The 20,967-nt window shown below is 39.4% G+C and overlaps 1 protein-coding gene across 3 annotated transcripts; it reads right to left on the bottom strand.

Moving 5' to 3' along the window:
- Window positions 1–1,998: 1,998 nt before the first annotated feature.
- RAB5A (RAB5A, member RAS oncogene family) lies at window positions 1,999–20,155 on the bottom strand. 3 transcript variants are annotated; one of them, XM_074900511.1, is made up of 6 exons: window positions 20,083–20,155; window positions 13,559–13,809; window positions 9,757–9,908; window positions 8,663–8,785; window positions 6,839–6,932; window positions 1,999–3,512 (listed from the first exon to the last, which is right to left on the bottom strand). In XM_074900511.1, the coding sequence occupies exons 2-6, from the start codon at window positions 13,719–13,721 to the stop codon at window positions 3,397–3,399; spliced, it is 648 nt and encodes a 215-aa protein (XP_074756612.1). In that variant the 5' UTR covers window positions 13,722–13,809; window positions 20,083–20,155; the 3' UTR covers window positions 1,999–3,396. The 3 variants fall into 3 exon arrangements, with proteins under 3 accessions (XP_074756612.1, XP_074756611.1, XP_074756613.1); XM_074900510.1 differs by having other exon boundaries at window positions 19,855–20,139; XM_074900512.1 differs by lacking the exon at window positions 20,083–20,155 and adding an exon at window positions 13,916–13,936.
- Window positions 20,156–20,967: the final 812 nt, after the last annotated feature.

Here is a 20,967-nt window from a genome sequence, read left to right as displayed (position 1 = left end):
TTCAAAGGAAAGGCCTCCCCCATGCATCATGCAACAGATGCCACGTGGAGTAAATGGGTTGTGTTGATAATACAAGGGGCTCAAATAGGGAACCCCAGCCGCCCAGGAATACTAGAGGTGATCATGAACTGGCCAGAGAGCAAAGATTCTGGGATGTCACCAGAACAGGAGGTGACACGTGCTAAGGAGGCCCCACCATATAACGAGCTGCTGGATGGGGAGAAGCGATATGCCCTGTTCACTGATGGGTCTTGTCGCATTGTGGGAAAACATCGACGGTGGAAGGCTGCTGTGTGGAGTCCCACACGACGGGTCACTGAAGCTGCTGAGGGACAGGGTGAATCGAGCCAGTTTGCAGAGGTGAAAGACGTCCAGCTTGCTTTGGATAATCCTGAGTGGGAAAAGTGGCCAAGGCTCTACCTCTACACTGACTTGTGGGCAGTGGTGAATACCCTGTGGAAATGGTAGCAGCAATGGAAGCAGAACAACTGGCAACGTAAGGGTAAAATCATCTGGGCTGCTGAAGTATGGCAGGACATTGAATGTGCGCCATGCGGATGCCCATGTACCCAAGAGTCGGGCCACTGATGAACATCAACACAACCAGCAGGCAGACCAAGCTGCTAAGATTAGAGTGGCTCAGGTGGACTTGGACTGGCAGCGCAAAGGTGAACTGTTCATAGCCTGGTGAGCCCATGAGACCTCGGGCCACCAAGGTAGAGATGCAACATACAGGTGGGCTCGAGATCGAGGGGTGGACCTCACTTTTGACACCACTGCAGAGATCATCCACGGATGTGAGACGTGTGCTAGAATCAAACATGCCAAGCAGGTGAAGCCCCAGCGAAATGGAGAGGAGAGGCCTGGCAGATCGACTACATCACACTGCCACAGACCCGCCACAGGAAGCGCCACGTGCTCGCAATGGTGGAAGTAACTGGATGGCTGGAAACTCACCCAGCGCCCCATGCCACCGCCCGAAACACCATCCTGGGCCTTGAAACGCAAGTCCTGTGGCGACACGGTACCCCAGAGAGAATTGAGTCAAACAGGACCCACTTCCAAAACAACCTCATAGATGCTTGGGCAGAACACGGCATTGAGTGGGTCTACCATATCCCCTACCACACACCAGCCTCTGGGAAGATTGAGCCCTACAATGGACTGTTAAAAACCACATTGAAAGCACTGGGAGGTGGGACCTTCAGACACTGAGACATGCATCTAGCAAAGGCCACCTGGTTAGTCAACACAAGAGGATCTGCCAGTCGAGCTGGCCCGGCTCAGTTGAAACCTCCACATGCTGTAGATGGGGATAAAGTCCCTGTGGTGCGCACGAGGAATATGTTGGGAAAGATGGTCTGGTTTAGTCCTGTGCCAGGCAAAGCTAAAGGCAAACCCATCCACGGGGTTGCTTTTGCCCAAGGACCTGGGTGTACCTGGTGGGTGACGCAGGACGATGGAGAGGTCCAATGCGTACTACAGGGGGACTTGATTCTGGATGAGAACATGCTGTGAATTGTGCTGTGCCTTTGTAAATTGTTATTGTTAACTGCTAAATGGCAGTTGGACATGACAGAGATGGTATAGAATAAAGGGGCAGATTATGTCCTGGTTCAGCTAGGATAGGGTTAAGTTTTCCCAGCAGGGGGAAGGGATCTCCAGCCAGGTTATTCAATACCGTGCTGACGTCAGGTCCGGTGCTAAGCGCGGGAAGCTTCCCTTTGTGGCTTTGGTCACGGGAAGCACACGTGGCAGGCTGGTTGTGTCCACTGCAGTATGTCTCTCTATATCTTTTGTCTTGTTTACTGTTATTACTGTTTATTGCTGTTATTATTGCTATTGTTACTGTTCAGATTGTTATTTATTACATTGTTGTATTAAATCTTTCCTTATTTCAACCCTGGAGTTTGTGCCCTACTCGGTCCAAGGGTCAGGGAGGGACAAGGGCAACATGGTTTCCAGTCCCGGCAGGGCCTAAACCACCACACTGAGTAAGAAACAGTAATCAAGAAAATTTTTTTTAAACCACTTTATTCAAACCTGAGCACCTCAATATAAAACTAAACACTGGTGAACTGTCGTTTTCCTTGCTAAACCCAGATTACTGCAAATTTAAAATCTGCACAAGTAAGTTTCTGCTATCAGTTCAACATTTAAATAGACTAATTCATCTCTTCTGACACACTTGGTAGATTTCATATAATGAAAATAACTAAAAGAATTAGTGCAATATACTGGACAGATCAAAATAAAATGTACTTTGGAAAACAAAGTTGCAAGTTCATTACTGACAGACAGCAGTACTCATGTTACAGATACAGGAGCATCATTTATTACTGTTCTAGCCATAAAGGAAGAACTTAGAACCCCCTTTGATTAGAGAGGAAAAAAGTTAGCTTTAAGTAACTGTACATTCTGTATACCTTTAAGCAACTCTTAAATATTACAGAAAGTATTAAACAAATGTAGACTACAATGCAGAGTACCTATTTACAGTACATTAATATCCAAATTTAAAATCAAGTTGGATGTACAGAATTGTTAGTGCACTATTTTTTTCCTTAGGGGAAAAACATAAACTGTAATGGCCAGCAATGATAAAAACAAGAAAGAAGTCACAGACACCGAGTTTTTTGTGGTTTTACTTGAAGAGCTCTTACAGTTTGTAGAGAAAAAAAGTTATTCTAAATTGTAAAGTTGAATTTACTGGTCTGTACCCTCTTAACAGATTAGAAATTAAGTTAAACTTGATTTATCACTAATTCCTTTAGATAACTAGCAGGGTTGATATAATTTACATACAGTGTACCAACTAAAACGCCACCTTCCTGCAAGCATAAGATTCTTAAAATTGTTAATGCAAGTATTATTTGTAATTAAATTATTAAACTATGGAATGTATAACTAAACAGTAGATACTTGCAGAAATAACTGGTTGCATCAATACTGTGAATAAGTTTAAGTAATTTTCAGACCCTGTTTCTAAAAAGGTTTTAAAGCACAATTGAGAATTATGAAAAGTCCCAATTCTAATTATTATAACAGTAACCAGTATTGAGGCTACAGGAACTGGCCAATTAGGTCCATGGAAAGTAGTTCTTCTACACCCTTAATAAGTGATTTTTAAAACCTTTCAACTGAAGGAAGTTTATTCCGCTTCCATCTCTCCTCTACTGCTGAAACGTTACAGCCAGTGGTGGATACATGCATGTTAAAATTTTAGGTAAAAAAAAAAAAACAACAACCCAACACCTCTATCATGAACTTGACTATTATCATAAGTCTCTTCGCTGTTTGGAAGCTGTACTGGGCCAGGTTAAGCACTCCAATTCCATGGTTATTAACAGTTAGGAAGCAGAAGAATATTCAGAACAGTTTAAAGCAACTGATGTTTTAGTTACTACAACATTGACTCTTGGGTGGTTGTGTGGGTTCAGTAAGGTCTACTCCTCTTCCTCTGGCAGTGTTGGCTCCTGCATTCTGTGGTTCATTCTTGGGCAATTTTTTTGCTATAAAGTCAACAAGAAATAAGAGTTAAAACCGAGATTATACTAGGATTAAATCACCAGAGTACACAAACAGTCAACACTTTATTACTCTACAAGCATATCAATATAATCACTATAAAATCTGAGTTGATTCAATGTGCTGGTAATAAAAATAATTAAAACAACTTCAAGGATTAACTACCTTATCTATAACTTTTGAAAGTGAAATACATTAGTAACTTGAGCTATCTGCTATGCCAATAAATGATGGTTTGTGTAATAAATCCATTGACACAGAACAGGTTTTAAGATCAGGATATTAGTGGTAAAAGCACAGAAAGACAGAAAGGCACAAAACAGACAGATACAGGTCAAACTACTGCCCAGCTATCTAGCCAGAATAAGTATTTGTATACAACATACAAAATGGCCCTCAGCACTAGATCAACTCTGTTTTTTTCAAGCTGTCTCTTCTCTCCAGCTCTTATGAGTCAACTGACTGATAATTCTTTGATGTCCTTGTAGCTTCAAGGTAACTCCTTGGTCCTGACATGAAAAATAAGGGTGACCAATATTACTCTTCAGAGCAGTCTCTCCTCTTAGCAATTTTCTGATGGAGAGAAAGCTAAGTTCTACATAAAATTACTTCCATGGGGCTGTCTTGCCCATGTTACCAGGACCCAACAACTATCCCTATTCCACAGTTTGGCTGCATGCTTCGACTCCAAAGTAATTACTTTGGTCAGCTTTTTAAACAACTTTTCCTAAAAGGAATAAAATGCAAGTGTAAGAGCCAGAAAATGAGCAAAGTACAAATCGACAAGATGTGTTGTAATGCTAGATAATCTCATCTAGGCTCCCTTTCCCATAAAATGTTAGACCAGAGATGATCTTTTGAGGTTTGTTCCAACTTGGGTTGTTCTATGATTTTGTAATAGAACTGAAGAGTTCACATGGTACTACACTGCTGAGACAGCACAAAGAGACAAAGTACCAGCAAAAAAATGCCTTTAGAGGACTGTAATTTTGGATTCTAGATACATTCTAGAACTGTAAATTAACATGAAATTTTTAACTGGAAATTCTGAATCAGTCAATTTACAAGCAGCTGTAGATTGCATCCTTCAATTCTGTCCATGTTCTCATTTTTCATGTTGTCCTTGTTCAGCTAAGATAGGGTTAAGTTTCCCCAGCAGTGGGAAGGGATCTCCAGTCAGGTTATTCAATACCGTGCTGACATCAGATCCGGTGCTGAAGCGCGGGAAGCTTCCCTTTGTGGCTTTGGTCGCAGGAAGCACATGCGGCAGGCTGGCTGTGTCCGCTGCAGTATTTCTCTGTATATCCTTTGTCTTGTTTACTGTTATTACTGTTTATTGTTGTTATTATTGCTATTGTTGCTGTTCAGATTGTTATTTATTACACTGTTGTATTAAATCTTTCCTTATTTCAACCCTGGTGTTTGTGCCCTACTCGGTCTGAGGGTGGGGGAGGGACAAGGGCAACGTGGTCTCCAGTCCCGGCAGGGCCTAAACCACCACACATGTTCTCCCATTTTTGAAGATAATATTCACAAATGGTCCGAAGAACTGCATCCATGTTGTGCAAAAGCCCATTCCAATTTCCATGCAATACTTGGATCCTCCTGAAGATATCCTTTCAGGGTCCATAGATGCAGAGATCTTGTTCTGATGCACTGACAAAGCTGAATTTCACCCATCGATGTAAAAGAATACTCACATGGACAACCACCGTTGCAGACAAAACCCCTGGGTACTAACTGGGCTTTGTTTTCTCAAATTTACTTTGTATGCCTCATGAAAATATGGAGATGTAAGACTTCTTGTTGATACAACAAATTACCAAAAAAATTATCAGATTTTAAGTATTAATTTTTTTTTAAACAAGATGCAAACCACACTTGTAAACAAATTCATTTTAAAGTTTCATCAGAAAAGTGCAACAGAGTATTTCTGTATCATTAAATGCAGGCTTATCTTGAGCATTTGTGAGAAAAATACACTTTCCACTCATACAGATATGGTTTCCTCCCCAGTATTTATAGTTAATATAAAGCAAGTACTTGTTATAGTGTTGCTATAGCGATAATTTAATTTGCATCTGCTGAAAGTTTGAACCACATCACAAATTACATTCTGCTTTACAGACTTGTAAAGCCAAAGATAAGAACTCTTTAGAAACACTTAATTTTGATAGCAATGCTGGATTTCACAAAAATAAGTAGAATAGAGAGGTCTCTAGAGAGAATACAAAATAGATTTCATAAGGTTATTTGACACTATATGTTACTACTCCCCATAGCAGAGCCACTACTGTGGTTAAGGTGATTAATAAATAGGTTGGTGACCAACCTAAAAATGCATGCTTTTTTCTCTCTTTTTGAAATTTTATTAACAATGTAATATAGTTTTGTGTCTTAATGGAATTTACACAATTTCTTAGTATACTTGTACTTACTATTACATGTTAGAGATTTGTAACATGTAATGTAGAGATTCTAAGATTATGTTAGGGCTAGAAATATATCAGTAAGTTTACTTTTCACATGAAGTGTCCTTTACTTACAATTGGACACTGAATTTAATCACATACTGTCATCTTTGGCACAACTTTCAGATTTCAGAGAGCCGCATTTGGAATTTAAATAAAATTTTAACACAGAAGCATATTTAGCAAATATTTTGTTTAGACTAAAATGAACACTTGACTTTGGTTTTTTTTTTAAGCAAGTCCATTATCACTCCCGTTCTGAAATGTTTCCAGCTTCAATTACCACTGTCTCATAAAAGGTACATTATTCCAGGTTCTGCACCTATCCAAGGCAGTGTGGAGTCTGCCACAAACAACATACCATTAAAAGGCACACATTTATACACTTTCATTTATATTCTTACACTAATTTGATTAACAAATGCCAAGTACATCTTACAATTAAGAAAAGCTGTGTAACGCTTTTTGTGGTTACCCATACCATGGGAAAGATGGGGGGGTTTTGTATGTAACAACTAAAGCTTAACTTTGCTTGAACTTGAAGCAGAAGTTTTCATCATGGAATCAAAACTTGCTGACAGAGTTCAGAAGTAACCTTTCTTAGGTATTTCAAGTTAATTCAAGTGCTTTCGTGCTTGACAGAAGACCTGTGCAACTGTATTTCAAGTAAGTTTATCTGACTTATTCCAAGCATCAAAAAGGATCTGAAAGGGCCTACAGAAAATTCAGCACCAGAAAAAATTTAAGTGAAAAATAAAGATCTTGGGTTAGAAAGATTGCGATGGCATATATCTAATGAAAACAATTCCCTTAAATTATCAGTCTGTTCATGAACTCACCAATTGCCATGAATATTTCATTTACGTTCATAGATGTTTTGGCAGATGTCTCCATGAACAATAAGCTGTTGTCATCTGCATAAGCCTGTGCTTCCTGAAAGTTAAAGTAAGATTGCATTACTTCGTTGTAGAAAAATAAAAAAGTCACACAATCATTACACATTGTACTTTTATTGCTAAGGAACAATTTCTATACCATTTTGAAAGAAAGTTTGTTGAAACTCTCATGTGACTGGGTTATTCACTAGCTGTGAAGAAATTACAATTCCATCAAGCAGTTAAACATTTACAAATGCAACCATAAAAATCCTTACTCATTGTAAAAATAACCAGATGGGAAAAATCTCAAGCAAAACTAAATAATAAATATTTATTAAAAAGACAACCCCGATCCAGAACACTAGCTGTTGATAGCAAGAATGAGCTCCAGAAAGTGTCACGAAATGTCAAGAGTCTATTACTACTCTGGAAAGAAGGCAGTTTGTGAACTATCTTGAATCTTTCAGCCATTGAGACTAATGGATCAGAACAGTTTCATTATCCTGACAGAAATTCAGTTACAAAACAAATAGGCATTATTAAGCATTTGCCACATCATCTCTCTTTTCAGTTTGACTTTTGATCTGTTGTTTATAAAAAGCATCCTATTTTTGCCACTTCCTGTTAGCCAATTCAGCTAAGAATCCCCAGCTTCTTATGACCATGTAACTGCCTTTGTATTTAATAGGAAATCTGCAAAAAGCTGAACTAAAGAATACCTATGATGAAAAAAAATCTACAGCATTCTATATTCATTTAGGTTCCATCCGCTAAGGTCTAGGTATCTATGTGTGAAATAGCACATCAACAAATACGTAGAAATCTAAAATGTACTTTGCAATGAGAAAGGATTGTCAAGCCTGCAAGGAGCCCATAAATCTACATGAATAAAAAAATGAACACTTAAAAAATAGTAAGATTTAATTGTACAAAAAAGTAGTAAAAGCTGTTCTACTTTGGTAATTAAATTTGATTAAGTTTTTGACTGCACACATGTATGAAGTTTTTGCTAAATACCACAGTTTTTCACAAAACAAATGTCTTCTGTGACACATCTTTATGTTACAATTGACATGTAAGTATAAAATTAGAAAACAGTGTTGTTGAATTCTGGAAGGAAAATTCCTAAAACACTGCTAACCTTTGTAGTCCGACTCCTATCGTCACAAAAGGATTCATGACTATAAACAGTAGTATCTCACAGTGACAACAAATGAAAATTAAAAATGTAAGAAAATTAATTCAAATTCAATCAATCATGAATGGACCAGAACCATCTGCCGTAAGCTTCCAAAGCAAATAAAACTAATTTTCTGAACTTGAACATTGTTTCAACAGGACAGTCTAAGCAAGTCGAACATATCAATCAGTTTTGCATCATATAAAAATCAAAATTCTCCTGCTGACAAGTCAGAGAGAATGGTTTGCACTGAGAGTTACTGCTATCTCACCCATTGAAACTCTAGTTTCTGTTAATTTCAGGTTGAAGACAGGAAGAGGTCACATCAAAGAACAGAAATTCAATTAGCCTTAAAGACATGCAAATAAATTAGTTATTCCTCAAAGTCATACTTATATATTAAAAAAAGTCTACTGCTGCATACCACTTGTACAGAAATATATTTTTCAGTAGCATGTACAATTTAATTAGTCTCAGTTGACATTTATATTTAGATCATGACCTCTATAACAACCAGCTATGCTATGTATATAAGCTCCTCCCAAGTTTATTTACTTTCTGTTCCAACAAAATGCTATTTCTATAAACAGAAATTAAGTACATACCTGGAAATCCACAGCTCTTTTGTTAGCTAGATCAGCTTTGTTTCCTGCTAAAGCTATTACAATGTTAGGACTTGCTTGTCGCTGAAGTTCTTTGACCCAATTTTTCGCTCTGGCAAAGGACTCCTGTTAATGATTGCAAAATGATGCAACTGAGTTTTACCATCCTTTTGTACTGACCTATTACCCCAATCTCTGTTATTTACACTTCAGGCAAAAGGCCAACACAAGGCTGCTACCTTAGCTGAAAGGAACACTCCAATTTGCCAACTGAGCTTTTAAAATGAAACATTCCTACCTTAGTTCTCAAATCTGCTTAGTTGGGATAATGCTGAAAAATTAAGTGAAGATGGGAAGATCTTTATTTAAAGAAGAGTAAGGAAAAAGAAGTGGTTAAGAGAGAAAATAGGAATTTTAATTTCTCCTCTAGAAGAATCAAGTTTATGAACAGCTGTATTGAAAGGGTCTTTTAACTTTCTAATTACTGAGCACTGTTCATTATGGTACAGGGTTTTGGGGTTTTTTTGAAGGTTTTAGGTCTTAAGTCTCATGTTACCAAATGCAAGTGAAGCTTATCTACCTGATTTAAGTTCAAATAAACAGAAATCAAACAACCTTAGATTTTGGTCTTGCAATAATACAACAGCAAAACAATGTCTTCCACTATCTGAAATGAACTGCCGCGAGCAACGTGGTGAGAGTAACAGCTCAATTCTGGTGAAATGATTTAAGAGTGGGCTTGAAATGCTTCTACAACAGAATTTTCTTTCCATCTCTCTTTAATACATTTAAAAAAAAAATCCCAGAAATGGTCTTTTAGCAAGAAAAGTTTAGCAAAAAAAAAGACACGAGTTAACATTACATAGCCCAGTACAAAATGAGAAACCTGATCTAGTTGAAGATGTCCCTGCCCATAGCAGGGGACTCAGACTAGTTGACCCTCAAAGGTCTCTTCCAACCCAAACCATCGCATGATTCTATGAAATGATGAACTGATTCACACAAGTCAGTGAAATCACTGTGAGTCAGTGAAATCAGAAAAATTAAGGGCTGCTAACTTTCAAATCCCACTTGTGCCTCCCTAATACAGTACTTACCTCATTTGTAATGTCGTATACCACTATAGCTGCTTGTGCTCCTCTGTAGTACATGGGTGCTAAACTGTGGTACCGCTCCTGCCCAGCTGTATCCCAAATTTCAAATTTTACTGTTGTATCGTCGAGACATACAGTCTGGGTTAGAAAAGCAGCTACAAAAGAGACAGAGGTGCTGAAACCAGAAGTCTGCTTATATCTATATATTCATGTAAAATTATGTTGGAGATACAAATATGACTTCCTTAAACAATTCAAGCCTATATTAAAATACAGCAGATTTGAAGTAAGCACTAGCTGACAGACCGTAACTCTTAACAACACAGAACAGTTACTTAAACAACCAGTCTTTCCTCAAGTTAAAGATATAAGAAAGCAATAACTGGAAAGAATTCCTTTTTTTTCTTTTGTAATAGTCAATCTGATTACCCACAAGCCTTAAGTCTTCTAGACATATTTCTTCGTGCTTGAACAGACTATACAGAGTACCAGTAAGAGCATCCCATCATGCTGTATGTAATCTAACAGTTCAGATATTTACAGTTTTACACATTTACATTACTCAAACAGTATCTTAAAGCTTTGATTTCCAGCTTCTGACAACTCCACCTTAGCTAACGGGTATGGAAGAAAGAACCACTTCTCAGGAACTCTTGTTCTTAAAGCTGACTTTGCAAGTGATCTCAAGAAATAATTTCAGCAATATTCTGGGGGCTTGCAGTTTCAGGGAAACTTGCATCCATTGCCACTACAGCTGAATGAATTACCATAAATAATGGTCTCCTAATTACAGAAAACAGTAACTTACTTCAAGTCTTCGAACAGTTGCTCCAAGTAAAGATTTTCCACTCACATTAATGTAGATATTAGAACTACGGGGGCGAGTACCCACACAACATACAAACCCGTATTACAAAACTAAGCTACAATCTCAAGAATTTTGTGGGGGAAAAAACCACTGAGAAGTAAGATTTCCTTCTGCTGGATTATCTTAACCCTTTGAGTTTTAACTCAGTCATCTGTTCCACCATAGCTTTTGAAGTTTAAAAATAAGCACACAACTATTACAGTGGTCTGACAAGCTGTCTCAGTCACCTGCTTCAGAGGCACATTGTCTGCCCAGTTATAGTACATACACAACACAAAATGCAACAGTTTTAAGAATTTAGATGAAAGTTTGAGCAATCCAACAGAAATGTTTAGAGTTGTTTTTCCAGTCACGACAGACATTTAGTGAAATATCGTAGACTAGCTTGTCCTTGTTCCTTCCACAAACAACAACAACAAAAATTTAAAGACCTTCTGCTTGATGAAATGCAAGGGAAGCCCCCTACCTGGCAGAACTGGAGACTCATCACTAAGCACACTGACAGACTGTGGCCAATTTAAATCAAATGTATGAAGAGGCACTGACCCATAACCCTTGCATACCTGGGATGTTACCCTCTCCCACATACTCCAGGACATCACAGACTGTGAATCATTCCAAAACTACTGCAACTTTCAACTCATTACAGTAAACCAAAAGCAAGTCGATCTTGCTTTATAAAGGACACTACTGTACAGAAGCTGACTAGTTAAATGGTCAGGTGTTCCTGCTTCAGGCGTATTAGCATCCATCACAGATGAAGAGGCAGGTTAGAGAAGGTAAAGGCTTTGATGTTCCAATGTTTAATCACCATAAATCTCTCTAAATGCTAAATATTTAAGCACTGGTAAAGCAGGCTCCTCTTGGTAGCTCCCTAAGCAGCCCAGAACCAAAATAAAGTGGGAAAAAACCATACAACCTGAATCAGACCAAGGGCTTCCTCCTCAGAACCAGCTCAATATTATATTTCTCTAAGGCAGAGACAAGATGTTAAACAAGTGGAATCTGGAGTTCTTAGAGACTTTATTCTCAACAGAAGAGTGTACCTACACTCCATAAAGGGAGGGATGTACTCAGGAAGAGAATGAAAACAAAGGTTTTATCTATGACATCCTCTTGTTTTTGTTGAAATGAACATTTCAACCACCATAAAATGCCATTTAGTTTCTGCAAACAAGGTAACTTTCTTCTGTCTTGCAAGGACATAGTAAATTGGCAATTAATCAGTTATGCTAATTATCTGAAAGCCTATCATGCTTAACAGCCATGCTTTTGTCTTAAGCAACTAACAGACATTGCCACATTGGTCTGAAGTGGCAAAGTCTAGTTACCAAACACATCACCACCATCCAATCCGTTTGCCTTTAACTGCACTCTTTCAGATGTTTTTATTCAGATTCACAATGCACATAAGCCTCTCTTTGTTAAAAGGCCCTTCTGTATACAAAGAAAATTATGCCTTAGGCAACTACAAACTACAGAATTAGAAAGCTTTCTTTATAGAAAACTTTTTCTGAATCCCAACATTGCTACATGTAGTATCTCTCAGCTGTATCACATGACATTTCCTTGTTTCTATTTTATATAGAAGAGGCACAAGGTAATACAGAGATTACACTAAACTATATATTTGAACTTGAACTTAAGCTCTTGTTTAACCTTTCTGTAGATTTTAAACAGTGTAACAGGGTTTGGTTATCTCCAGTTATATTCAGACACTAAAACAAGAAAAAACAAAAAGGAGGTCAAATGAATTGGAGACCACTGAAACTGAACAATGAACTTCACTTAGTTTTAAATGTTTTTTCAACTAAAACCCACATTGATATTGGGAAAGAAATTCACTATAGATCTTCGAAAAAGCACTCCATATTACCACACAGTTGTATGAGAATACAGAAACCTTTCACACCATCACGTATCCTAAAGCCATTACAAAATGCACAATGACAAGAGTGAGCATTAGTAAGACTGCTAAGGGAGAAAAAGGTGGTTCTATTTATGCTGACAGATATACAAAATAAATACATGTAACAGCTAGAAATACAGTAGAAAAATGATGCAATGAAATTCAGCTAATTTTTTTCGAAAGCTTTATGGATTTTTTTACATTTCAACAACCGTTGATGTGTAAAGACACATATAGACCACTGAAAGGGCTTCACATAAATATTACCATGAAACAGACTGATTCACACCAACCAGCAACAGGGACTACTAGAGAATATTTATCAATCCATAAAAGCATATTTTTTTTAAAATCTGTATGCTGTTAGGTAGTTTTAGGATAAGTTTAAATTCATCCCAAGAGGAACACAGCTCAAAGCACAAACAGCTTCAACATACAATAGAACAGAAGAAATCTGCCAGGGAGGTGGGTTCAAATCTGTTCACAGTTAAGCACGGGTTTGTTTTTTTAAATTCTAGTAGCCAGCACCTGTTTTGTTTGAAGACATAAAATGTAAAAACAGCACATTAAAAATCTGTGATTACTAACAAAGAAAGGTATATCCAGAAATGTAGCAAATTCTACCAAATCAAAACTAAAGGATGCATAAATGACAACACAAGCTTTTTGGAAGACAAAGCACTTTGTTTTCACAGCAACTAAATTCTTAATTCTTATTAAGCAGTTATTTCATTTGTTAAGCATACAGCACAATTAAAATAGCCACACGTCCACCAAAAAAATGTAACATCCAACCCAGTTTTCAAAACTGCGCAGAGTTCCAGCATACATTTGCTTTCCCACTTGACATCACTGATGTTTGCCAACTACAAATTTTAGCTTAGAAAGTTATAATTCTCAATTAGAGACACGGGGCTCAGCTTTGATCCTTGCTGTCAGCGAGCCATTCTAGAAGTGTCACTACATTCAAGATTGTCAAGGACAATATAAACTCAACATTAAACAAATTAAAAGGATCATTTCCTTACCTCCAATTGTACTTTCTTGAAATTCATGAAACTGTCCTTTTACAAAACGAAGAACCAAACTTGATTTGCCAACTGCAGACTCTCCTAAAAGTACTAGTTTGAACTGGCAAATTTTATTTCCAGCATTTGGCCCATTGGGTCTTGTTGCTCCTCGATTAGCCATGCCCAAATTAGAAAGAAGTCCTTTGTTTCACTTTGCTGAAAGCAAGTTCCAGGATTCAGATCTCAGTGGTGTTTCTGCCAGTAACAACCTGTTTATGGAAAGACAGTGGGCGGTATTAGATTTATAAAACAAGTAAGAAAAAATCTAATTCACGAATGCAACATGGATTACATATAACTTGTTCTAATATTTACCAAAGTCAACAGTCCAGAGTACAGCTACCATCACTGCTAACATGTCAGCTATAGACAAAATCTATGACAAATGAACCAGTTTTCTTCAAAATCTAGTCTTCCCATTAAAGCTTCAAATTAGGACATTTAAATTCAATTATGTTTCTTCTTGCAAGACTTCAGTCTCTTATTTCTTAACATATCAAGATTGAAATAAAACACAACAGATTCAGACTTTCACATTACTGGTAAAATAGAAAGTGACAAGAAATAATAATTTTCTTCCATAGTTTTGCTATTGCTAAGCAATATTCTGAAGCCAGCACCACTAAAGGATGCTAAAAAAAAAAAAAGAGCAAATTGGGAAAATTCAATCACCACATCAAGTTCTTTGCAAGTAAACCTCATGAATTCACTTCTATCACATGTATCAAGTGTAATTTCCATAAAAGTACAGAACTTGATGTACAAATCACAAATACCTTCTCTAGTTAACAACCGCACTTTGAGAAGCAAAAATAAAGCCTTCCTCATGTAGAAAAATGGATTGTCTTGACCAGTAAGAATTCCAGATCACTTTGTGCAAATCAGAGAACTATCATACGATAAATTGCTCTTTTCAGTAGTAACACATTCTAGCAGGTCAATATTTACAACAGAGATCTTTGTTAAGAACAAGTATGAACAATGTATTCCTTAGTCTACCTACTCTTCTTTCAAACTTCTTTAAAAAAAGAATCACAGTATTATTCATGTGGACAAGGAAGCCTTTGGATTCTGCTGGTACCACGTGTAAGCCTAAAATTTATGCTTTTACACACTTAGAGATTAAATCTTTTTTGCAGGTGGGCATTGGTGTATGAAAGACTGGCATAATAATTTTCTGTATTCTCTTTCGTCCCAGTTCCCAAAACAAAACTCCAAGCAAGCCCATAGGAAATAGACCCAAGTGATGGTTACTCAGCTCTCAGGAGAAAAACATCTGCTTCTGTATTTCTGCTAAAAACCCCAACCAACCAAAACCCAGCCTATAACTTTGTCCTACTCCAGTTGATTATTTACTTGAATTGTACATACTTTGTGGGGATAAAGCTTTCCTAGCATCTAGAATGCAAGCAAGTTAGTTTAGAGCGTATTTTCCTAAAGCACAAAATGGCTTTAATATGTATGTTGCAAAAAGGTAAGCAAACCTACTACTTTCAAATGACTTCTTGCTCTTTCTTCCTTATGGTAAAGCAGCTACATTTTAAACCAAGCAGTAGTCTTAAGCCATCTTCCCATTTCAAACTACTTAGCACACGTATCAGGTACTTGAGCATTCCAGTTTGCTACACACCTAGCTCAGACACTAAGTCTTCCTTCTTCCTAACTCTCCCTTTTGTAAAGTCAACACAAGTCCTGAAGAATCTTCTTTTCTGGAAAGTGCTTCTAGCACTCTAGCAGAACCCCATCCTCCACTAACATACCCCCTTATAAATTAATTTCCATGCAACGAGAAAGAAATCTTAGCATTATTTATTCACTAACTTAACAGTTGAAAAGGTGGTATTTTATTTCACTGTAAACAGAGTTTACAGGTCTTAAAAAAATATTTTCAACATCTTAAACTCCTATGTGCTCATGTTGCTCCTTTTCCTTTACCTCTCAAAATAATTTAGCTGCTTCCAGGTAGGATATTCCAAGCCTGTATTCATGCCTGTCTTATCCCAAATTTGTGTCCTATCTGACTATTATGATATCCTTAAATTAACAGATTTTTTTCCTAATTTCAGTTGCACAACATGATCTAATATCAAATTTTAGATACATGTTTTTCCAAACATGTGAAAGAATGTTTCTGTGAAGCAAAAAAGCCCCTGCATATCCCACTGCCATTATTATTAGAGTACCATGATAATTACAAACTAAAATTCTTACTCATTAAATTAATTATGGTTGAATAATTCAGAATACAGGAATGGATTCAGTTATTTTAAAAATACCAGACCTCTCATCCTTACACCATAAAACAATTCATGCACAGCTGTTGTGTTAGCTTTCAGGCAAGACCCTACATGTGCTGCTGAAACTCTTCAGAAGTAGTGGAGCAATTTGGATAAAAATGGATCAGTGACAACAGTTAATCTCTCTCTAATTATACTATAAGAGAGATAGCAGCAAGGCATAGTCAAAATATAGGTAGCTCAGAATACTCTTAGCCAGTTGTTTATCTTTTCCTTGGAAAAGTAGTGAAGACAATTAAGTTATTTCTGTTTTAAAACTAAATACATCTGTTTGCTGTAGCATTCTAGTGTGTTTGGATAAACATGAAATAATTTGAAGCCCTTTAATGTTAATTAATTCCAAATTTTTCTAGACTCTGCAGCATTATTAAAAACATAAGAGCTACATCCAATGACCATAGAAGTTCATACTCTTTGGAGGAAGGGACTTCTGCATGACACACAGCAAGGAGACCAACCCAATACACTGATTAGTCGCTATGACTACTATTTTGTTTGCTGTTTTCCCATATGGAGAGCAGAAAGGTGTACGACAGAAAAACAGACAAGACTGATAAAGCTCGCATAATATTTGTTTCAACTGGTCATTTACAGCTTTTAGTTATTCAGATTTATATCATTTACAAAACAGTAATTATTACCCCTTGCAAAACTCCTTCAGAACCCACCAAAGCTGAAAGTTTTTCAAGAAAAACACCTAATTCATTTTTTATAGACGCCCAAGCTACAGAAGCTGTAGTTATCAGAGAATTTGTAACAAACTTGTAACACCCCTCCTCAGAAATCATTCTAGAAACTTAGATACCATGTACAAAAATAACCGTCAAGCTGGTAGAGATCACACTACATGAGAAGTAGACCATCAAGTCCAAGAAACATACTGCAAACATCATTCATGCAAGAGTCATGTCAATATATCTAATAACTTAATAATAAAACTACTACACCCACTTTTTAACAGCTCAGGATAAAAAAAAAAAAAAAAGACTGAAAACCTTCATCCAGAGCACATCCAGATGATTTGATGTATTAAAATTTACTAACAACTTCTATAAGTGTATACTGAAATCAACATCTTTTGAAGTTTCAGATGGTATTGAACTGTTCAGTAAACTCACAGCACCATACAAACATGAAAAATGAGGAATATTTTTTCTTAATCTGAAGAGAAGCAGTATTACAGTTTGACATAGACATTACAGAATGTTTTTGGCCTATTCTTTCCACATTTGTGTCAAACAGTGCCTCACAAGGATTTAAAAGTAGATTTCAGTGCTACAGAACCCTTACACGCTCCAACCCTCAGGTCACATTCATTCTCCAGTTCCTTAAGTCATCTGTAAAATACTGGCCTGAAGAACCATAAAAAAAGCCCCACAGAAGAGAGGAAAACTACATTCAGTACCCTACACACACACACTGCAAATTTGAGCCTTTTTTGACACATCACTTTCAAGACAATTCTCAACACTTACTTCAAGGGCTTAGCAGCCATACCTATTTTTTACCCTTGATTTTGGTGAAAATTTCCAGGAAGAGACCCTCTAGTTTCTCTCCCTGCCATTTTTGTATGCTAAGCAAACTTTGTAATCAGTATGTTTGGAACATATGAAGAAAGAAAACCTTGAGAAGACATTTTAATTCATCTACACAAAAACAAGCACATAAGTGTGACTTCCAACTGATACGTATGGAAGTTATGTAAGGAAATTACTCATATAAAAATCTGACAAGGAAATTACTATAGAAGTTTCTTAGATGGATGGCTCCATATGGATAGAACGAGGGAGATTTTCTTACTTATATGGAAGTTAATGTGAGAACTCCATCATATATTAAAAAGTAAGGCCTATTTTGCAGTCTCGGGCACTACAAATACATAGCTCCTTCTGGTAAGTAGGAACTTCACTCTTCTCATGAACATCCCCCAAAGGCACAGCAGCTTCATGCTGAAATGCCAGAACAACAAAGTTTGGAGCATATTATTAGGGAAGTACTTCAGTTAATCCTACCAAGTAATTGACCAGATGCTGGGTATTTTCATTGCTCTAGAAGAGAAATTTATATGCTTCTAGATAGTCTTTGTGTTAATGAGTTGCATTTATGAGTCATAAGTATTTTAATAGATCACCACAGAAATTTTATTATGTTTGAGTCTATGGAGAAAACACCAACAGTCCTAAGCCAACACCTACAAACTCACAATTTAACGGCATAATTCAGTCATGTAAGCATTCAGACCAGTGCCTATTTTAAACTACAAGAAAACTAATACAAAAGTATCAACAGTAGTGACAAAAGCCAGCCTACCGAAGAGATTAAGACAGCTAACACTGTTCCTACAATGAATGTGATTAAATGCATTATCAAATACAAAGACGAAAACAAAAATCCATGGTAAATTTAAAACAGGAACATTCCACCACTTTTATATTTCAGAGCAAATGACAGTGTTTCTTATCATGAGCACACTTACTGTTGTAGTAATTTCTAATAAACTTTTTCACATTTCATGAACAGAGACAGATCATACAATGCTGAGGTTGCAACCATTATCTACTTTAAATCTGTTTATAGTGGACTACCCTGAATGCTTTAAAGAGCAGTATCTAAACAGCTTTATTTATCAGGCACTCCTACCAACCAAGTTTTTTGTTACTTTCTTCCAGTTTTGGCAGAATTCATGTGGCATCTTACTTCAGTGTTCAAGACAGGGATACTCAGAACTGTCAAAATGCCTGTCACATGTAAGCCACTTTATATTGACACATAATGAGACAGTAAGTTAAACAAGTGATTCAACACAGTCAGTGCAAAAAAATCACAGCCTTCCAATTAAAGATAATAACCACCTCATAAGCTCACATGAATGATGTATAGTTAGCAATTGCCTTCAGATAAACTTATTTATCATACAGGAAATATAAGTAATGATGACAGCACTATCTTTGTTTCTAGTCATCTCACTTCAGCCAACGTCTACCTTTTACCTGACATTTCTTATCACAGAATAACAATACACACATGCAATCTAGCCTGCCTCCAACTCTGAAAGTCACTACCAAATTGGAAAAAACAAAGATGCCACGCTTTTCACTTGGTCTGAATGTTACATGGAAGCCACCGATTAATTTCAGCTGCTTAATTAGCTGTTCAACCTCTCTTTTCCATCCCCAAGCTCTGAAAGAGGTATAAGGTAGAAAAAAAAAAAAGAAAGAATTAAAATGCTGAGTGAACAGCCTTTCATGGCCCTATTGTTTGGAAGATTTTGGTAGTTCTTAGACAATTCAGCTCTTCTCTAGAACATATGAAGGCATAGGTTTGTTCTTCCACCATACTTTCGCTTTATGGCCAGTTCCAATTAAGTCTTAGGTAGAGCGTAGCCAGTATACTAGGCCTGTTGTGATCCCCCGGATGGCGACACGCTGAGTATTTTACTGCCCACCTTGTTCACCATCTCTCCTCCAGCGGCAAGTGAAAGGGAAAGCGAGGGGCCCATCACCCAGCTTCACCCTCCATAGCTCACAAGCAACTCGAAGGGAACGACCCTGCCCTTGTAGCTGGACTCAGACGGTGATAACTCACTGCAGGAGAGCCCGCACGCAGGGGAGGATCCCCAGCTCTCTCCTTCTCGCCGCAGTCCCCGGGCCCAGCCCCTCCAAACCCCGCCACCACCACCACCACCACCACCTCCCCTCCCCCGCGGCTCCCTTCCAGGCACAGGAATAAGGGGAAGTGGGAAAATCAAGGGCGCCATTTTGAGACGGGAAGGGAGAGACCAGCCTCTCCTCCCCGCACGCCGCGCTGCCCACCTCGGCAGCCCGCAGCAGGGCCCACTGCTCCCGCAGGGCCCGGCGGCGGTGCCCGGGGAAGCGGCCGCCGGCAGGAGCCCGAACGACAGACGCCCCCTCCCCCCACCCTGCCGCCGCCAGGGCCCCCCCACCGGCGCCTCCTCACCTGGCCGGGCCGCGGCAGCCGCGCGCGCGGGAGCGAGGGAGGGGGAAGAGGGGGAGCCGGGCGGCGGCGCAGCGACGTCCTCCGTCCGTCCGTCGGTCAGTCAGTCCGTCCGTCGGCGCTGGCGGGTGAGCCCGGGCAGGGTGGGTGGGTGGAGGGGGGGAGGCGACTCCCTCGGCGGGGCGCGGGAGAGGGGTGGGGGCGAGGGGCGGGGGCGCAGCCGTGCCTCACCCAGCCCGCCGCCGACTTCCGCCGCCGCCGCCTCTGCCCGGACCAAAACACACACAGAGGGACACACGTACTTCCGCCGTCGCCTCCACGTCACGTCCCGCACGCGGCATGCACTTCCGGTTCGCCCGCGCGTCACGTGACTCCCTTTCTTTCCCACCTTTTCCCCCTCCTCCTTTTGTGTCCGTCCGTGTGTCCGTCCGTGTGTGTCCCCTCCCCGGGGGGGCGTTACCATGGCAGCGCGCAGAGGCTGGACCCCTTCCATACCCTCCTCCCCACCCGCAGCGGTCACCACGTGCCTGCCGGCGCGGAGGCCTCTGGGAGAGGCGCGAGGCGCGCTGGGCGCCCCCGCCGGCCCGGGGCACCCGAGCCCTGCGTCGCCGGCACCGGAGGGAGCATAAGCGCGACGCGGGGCCGGAGGGAGGGGTGTCCCCGTCCCCCCCTCTCCCTGCCTCCCTGCCTCCCTGCCTGTGCTTTGTAGCCGGGTAAGTCCTGAGGAGCAACCGGTCACTGTGGAGGTGACCTGTCAGCAGCAGGGTGGGACCTTCCGCCGTTTGATCCGCAGGGTGTCCCGTACCGCCTGCGGCTCCTCAGCGCCGAGGAGGAGAGTTCCTGGGAGCGACCAGGCATCTTCTGCGAGTCCTCTAGGGACTGCGGGCACAGTGCGGCCTTCCCGGGACTCTGACGTGTCCGCGGCGGGAGCTGGGTATCACACAGACAGAAAAGTCCGGGCTTGATCTTTAAAAGAATCAGTTCCTCAAACTGTTAGTCAAATGAGTTGGAAGAAGGAACTGCAAAGGAAAATCTGAATTACAATTGGGAATTGAACAGCCACTGATAAAGCCTTAGAGATAGGTTTGTTTTGGGATACTGCTCAAACTTAAAGAG

This window comes from Athene noctua, chromosome 2 (genome assembly GCF_965140245.1).
Source record: "Athene noctua chromosome 2, bAthNoc1.hap1.1, whole genome shotgun sequence".
NCBI classification, from domain to species: Eukaryota; Metazoa; Chordata; class Aves; order Strigiformes; family Strigidae; genus Athene; species Athene noctua.
This window is presented reverse-complemented; position numbering and strand designations above follow the sequence as displayed.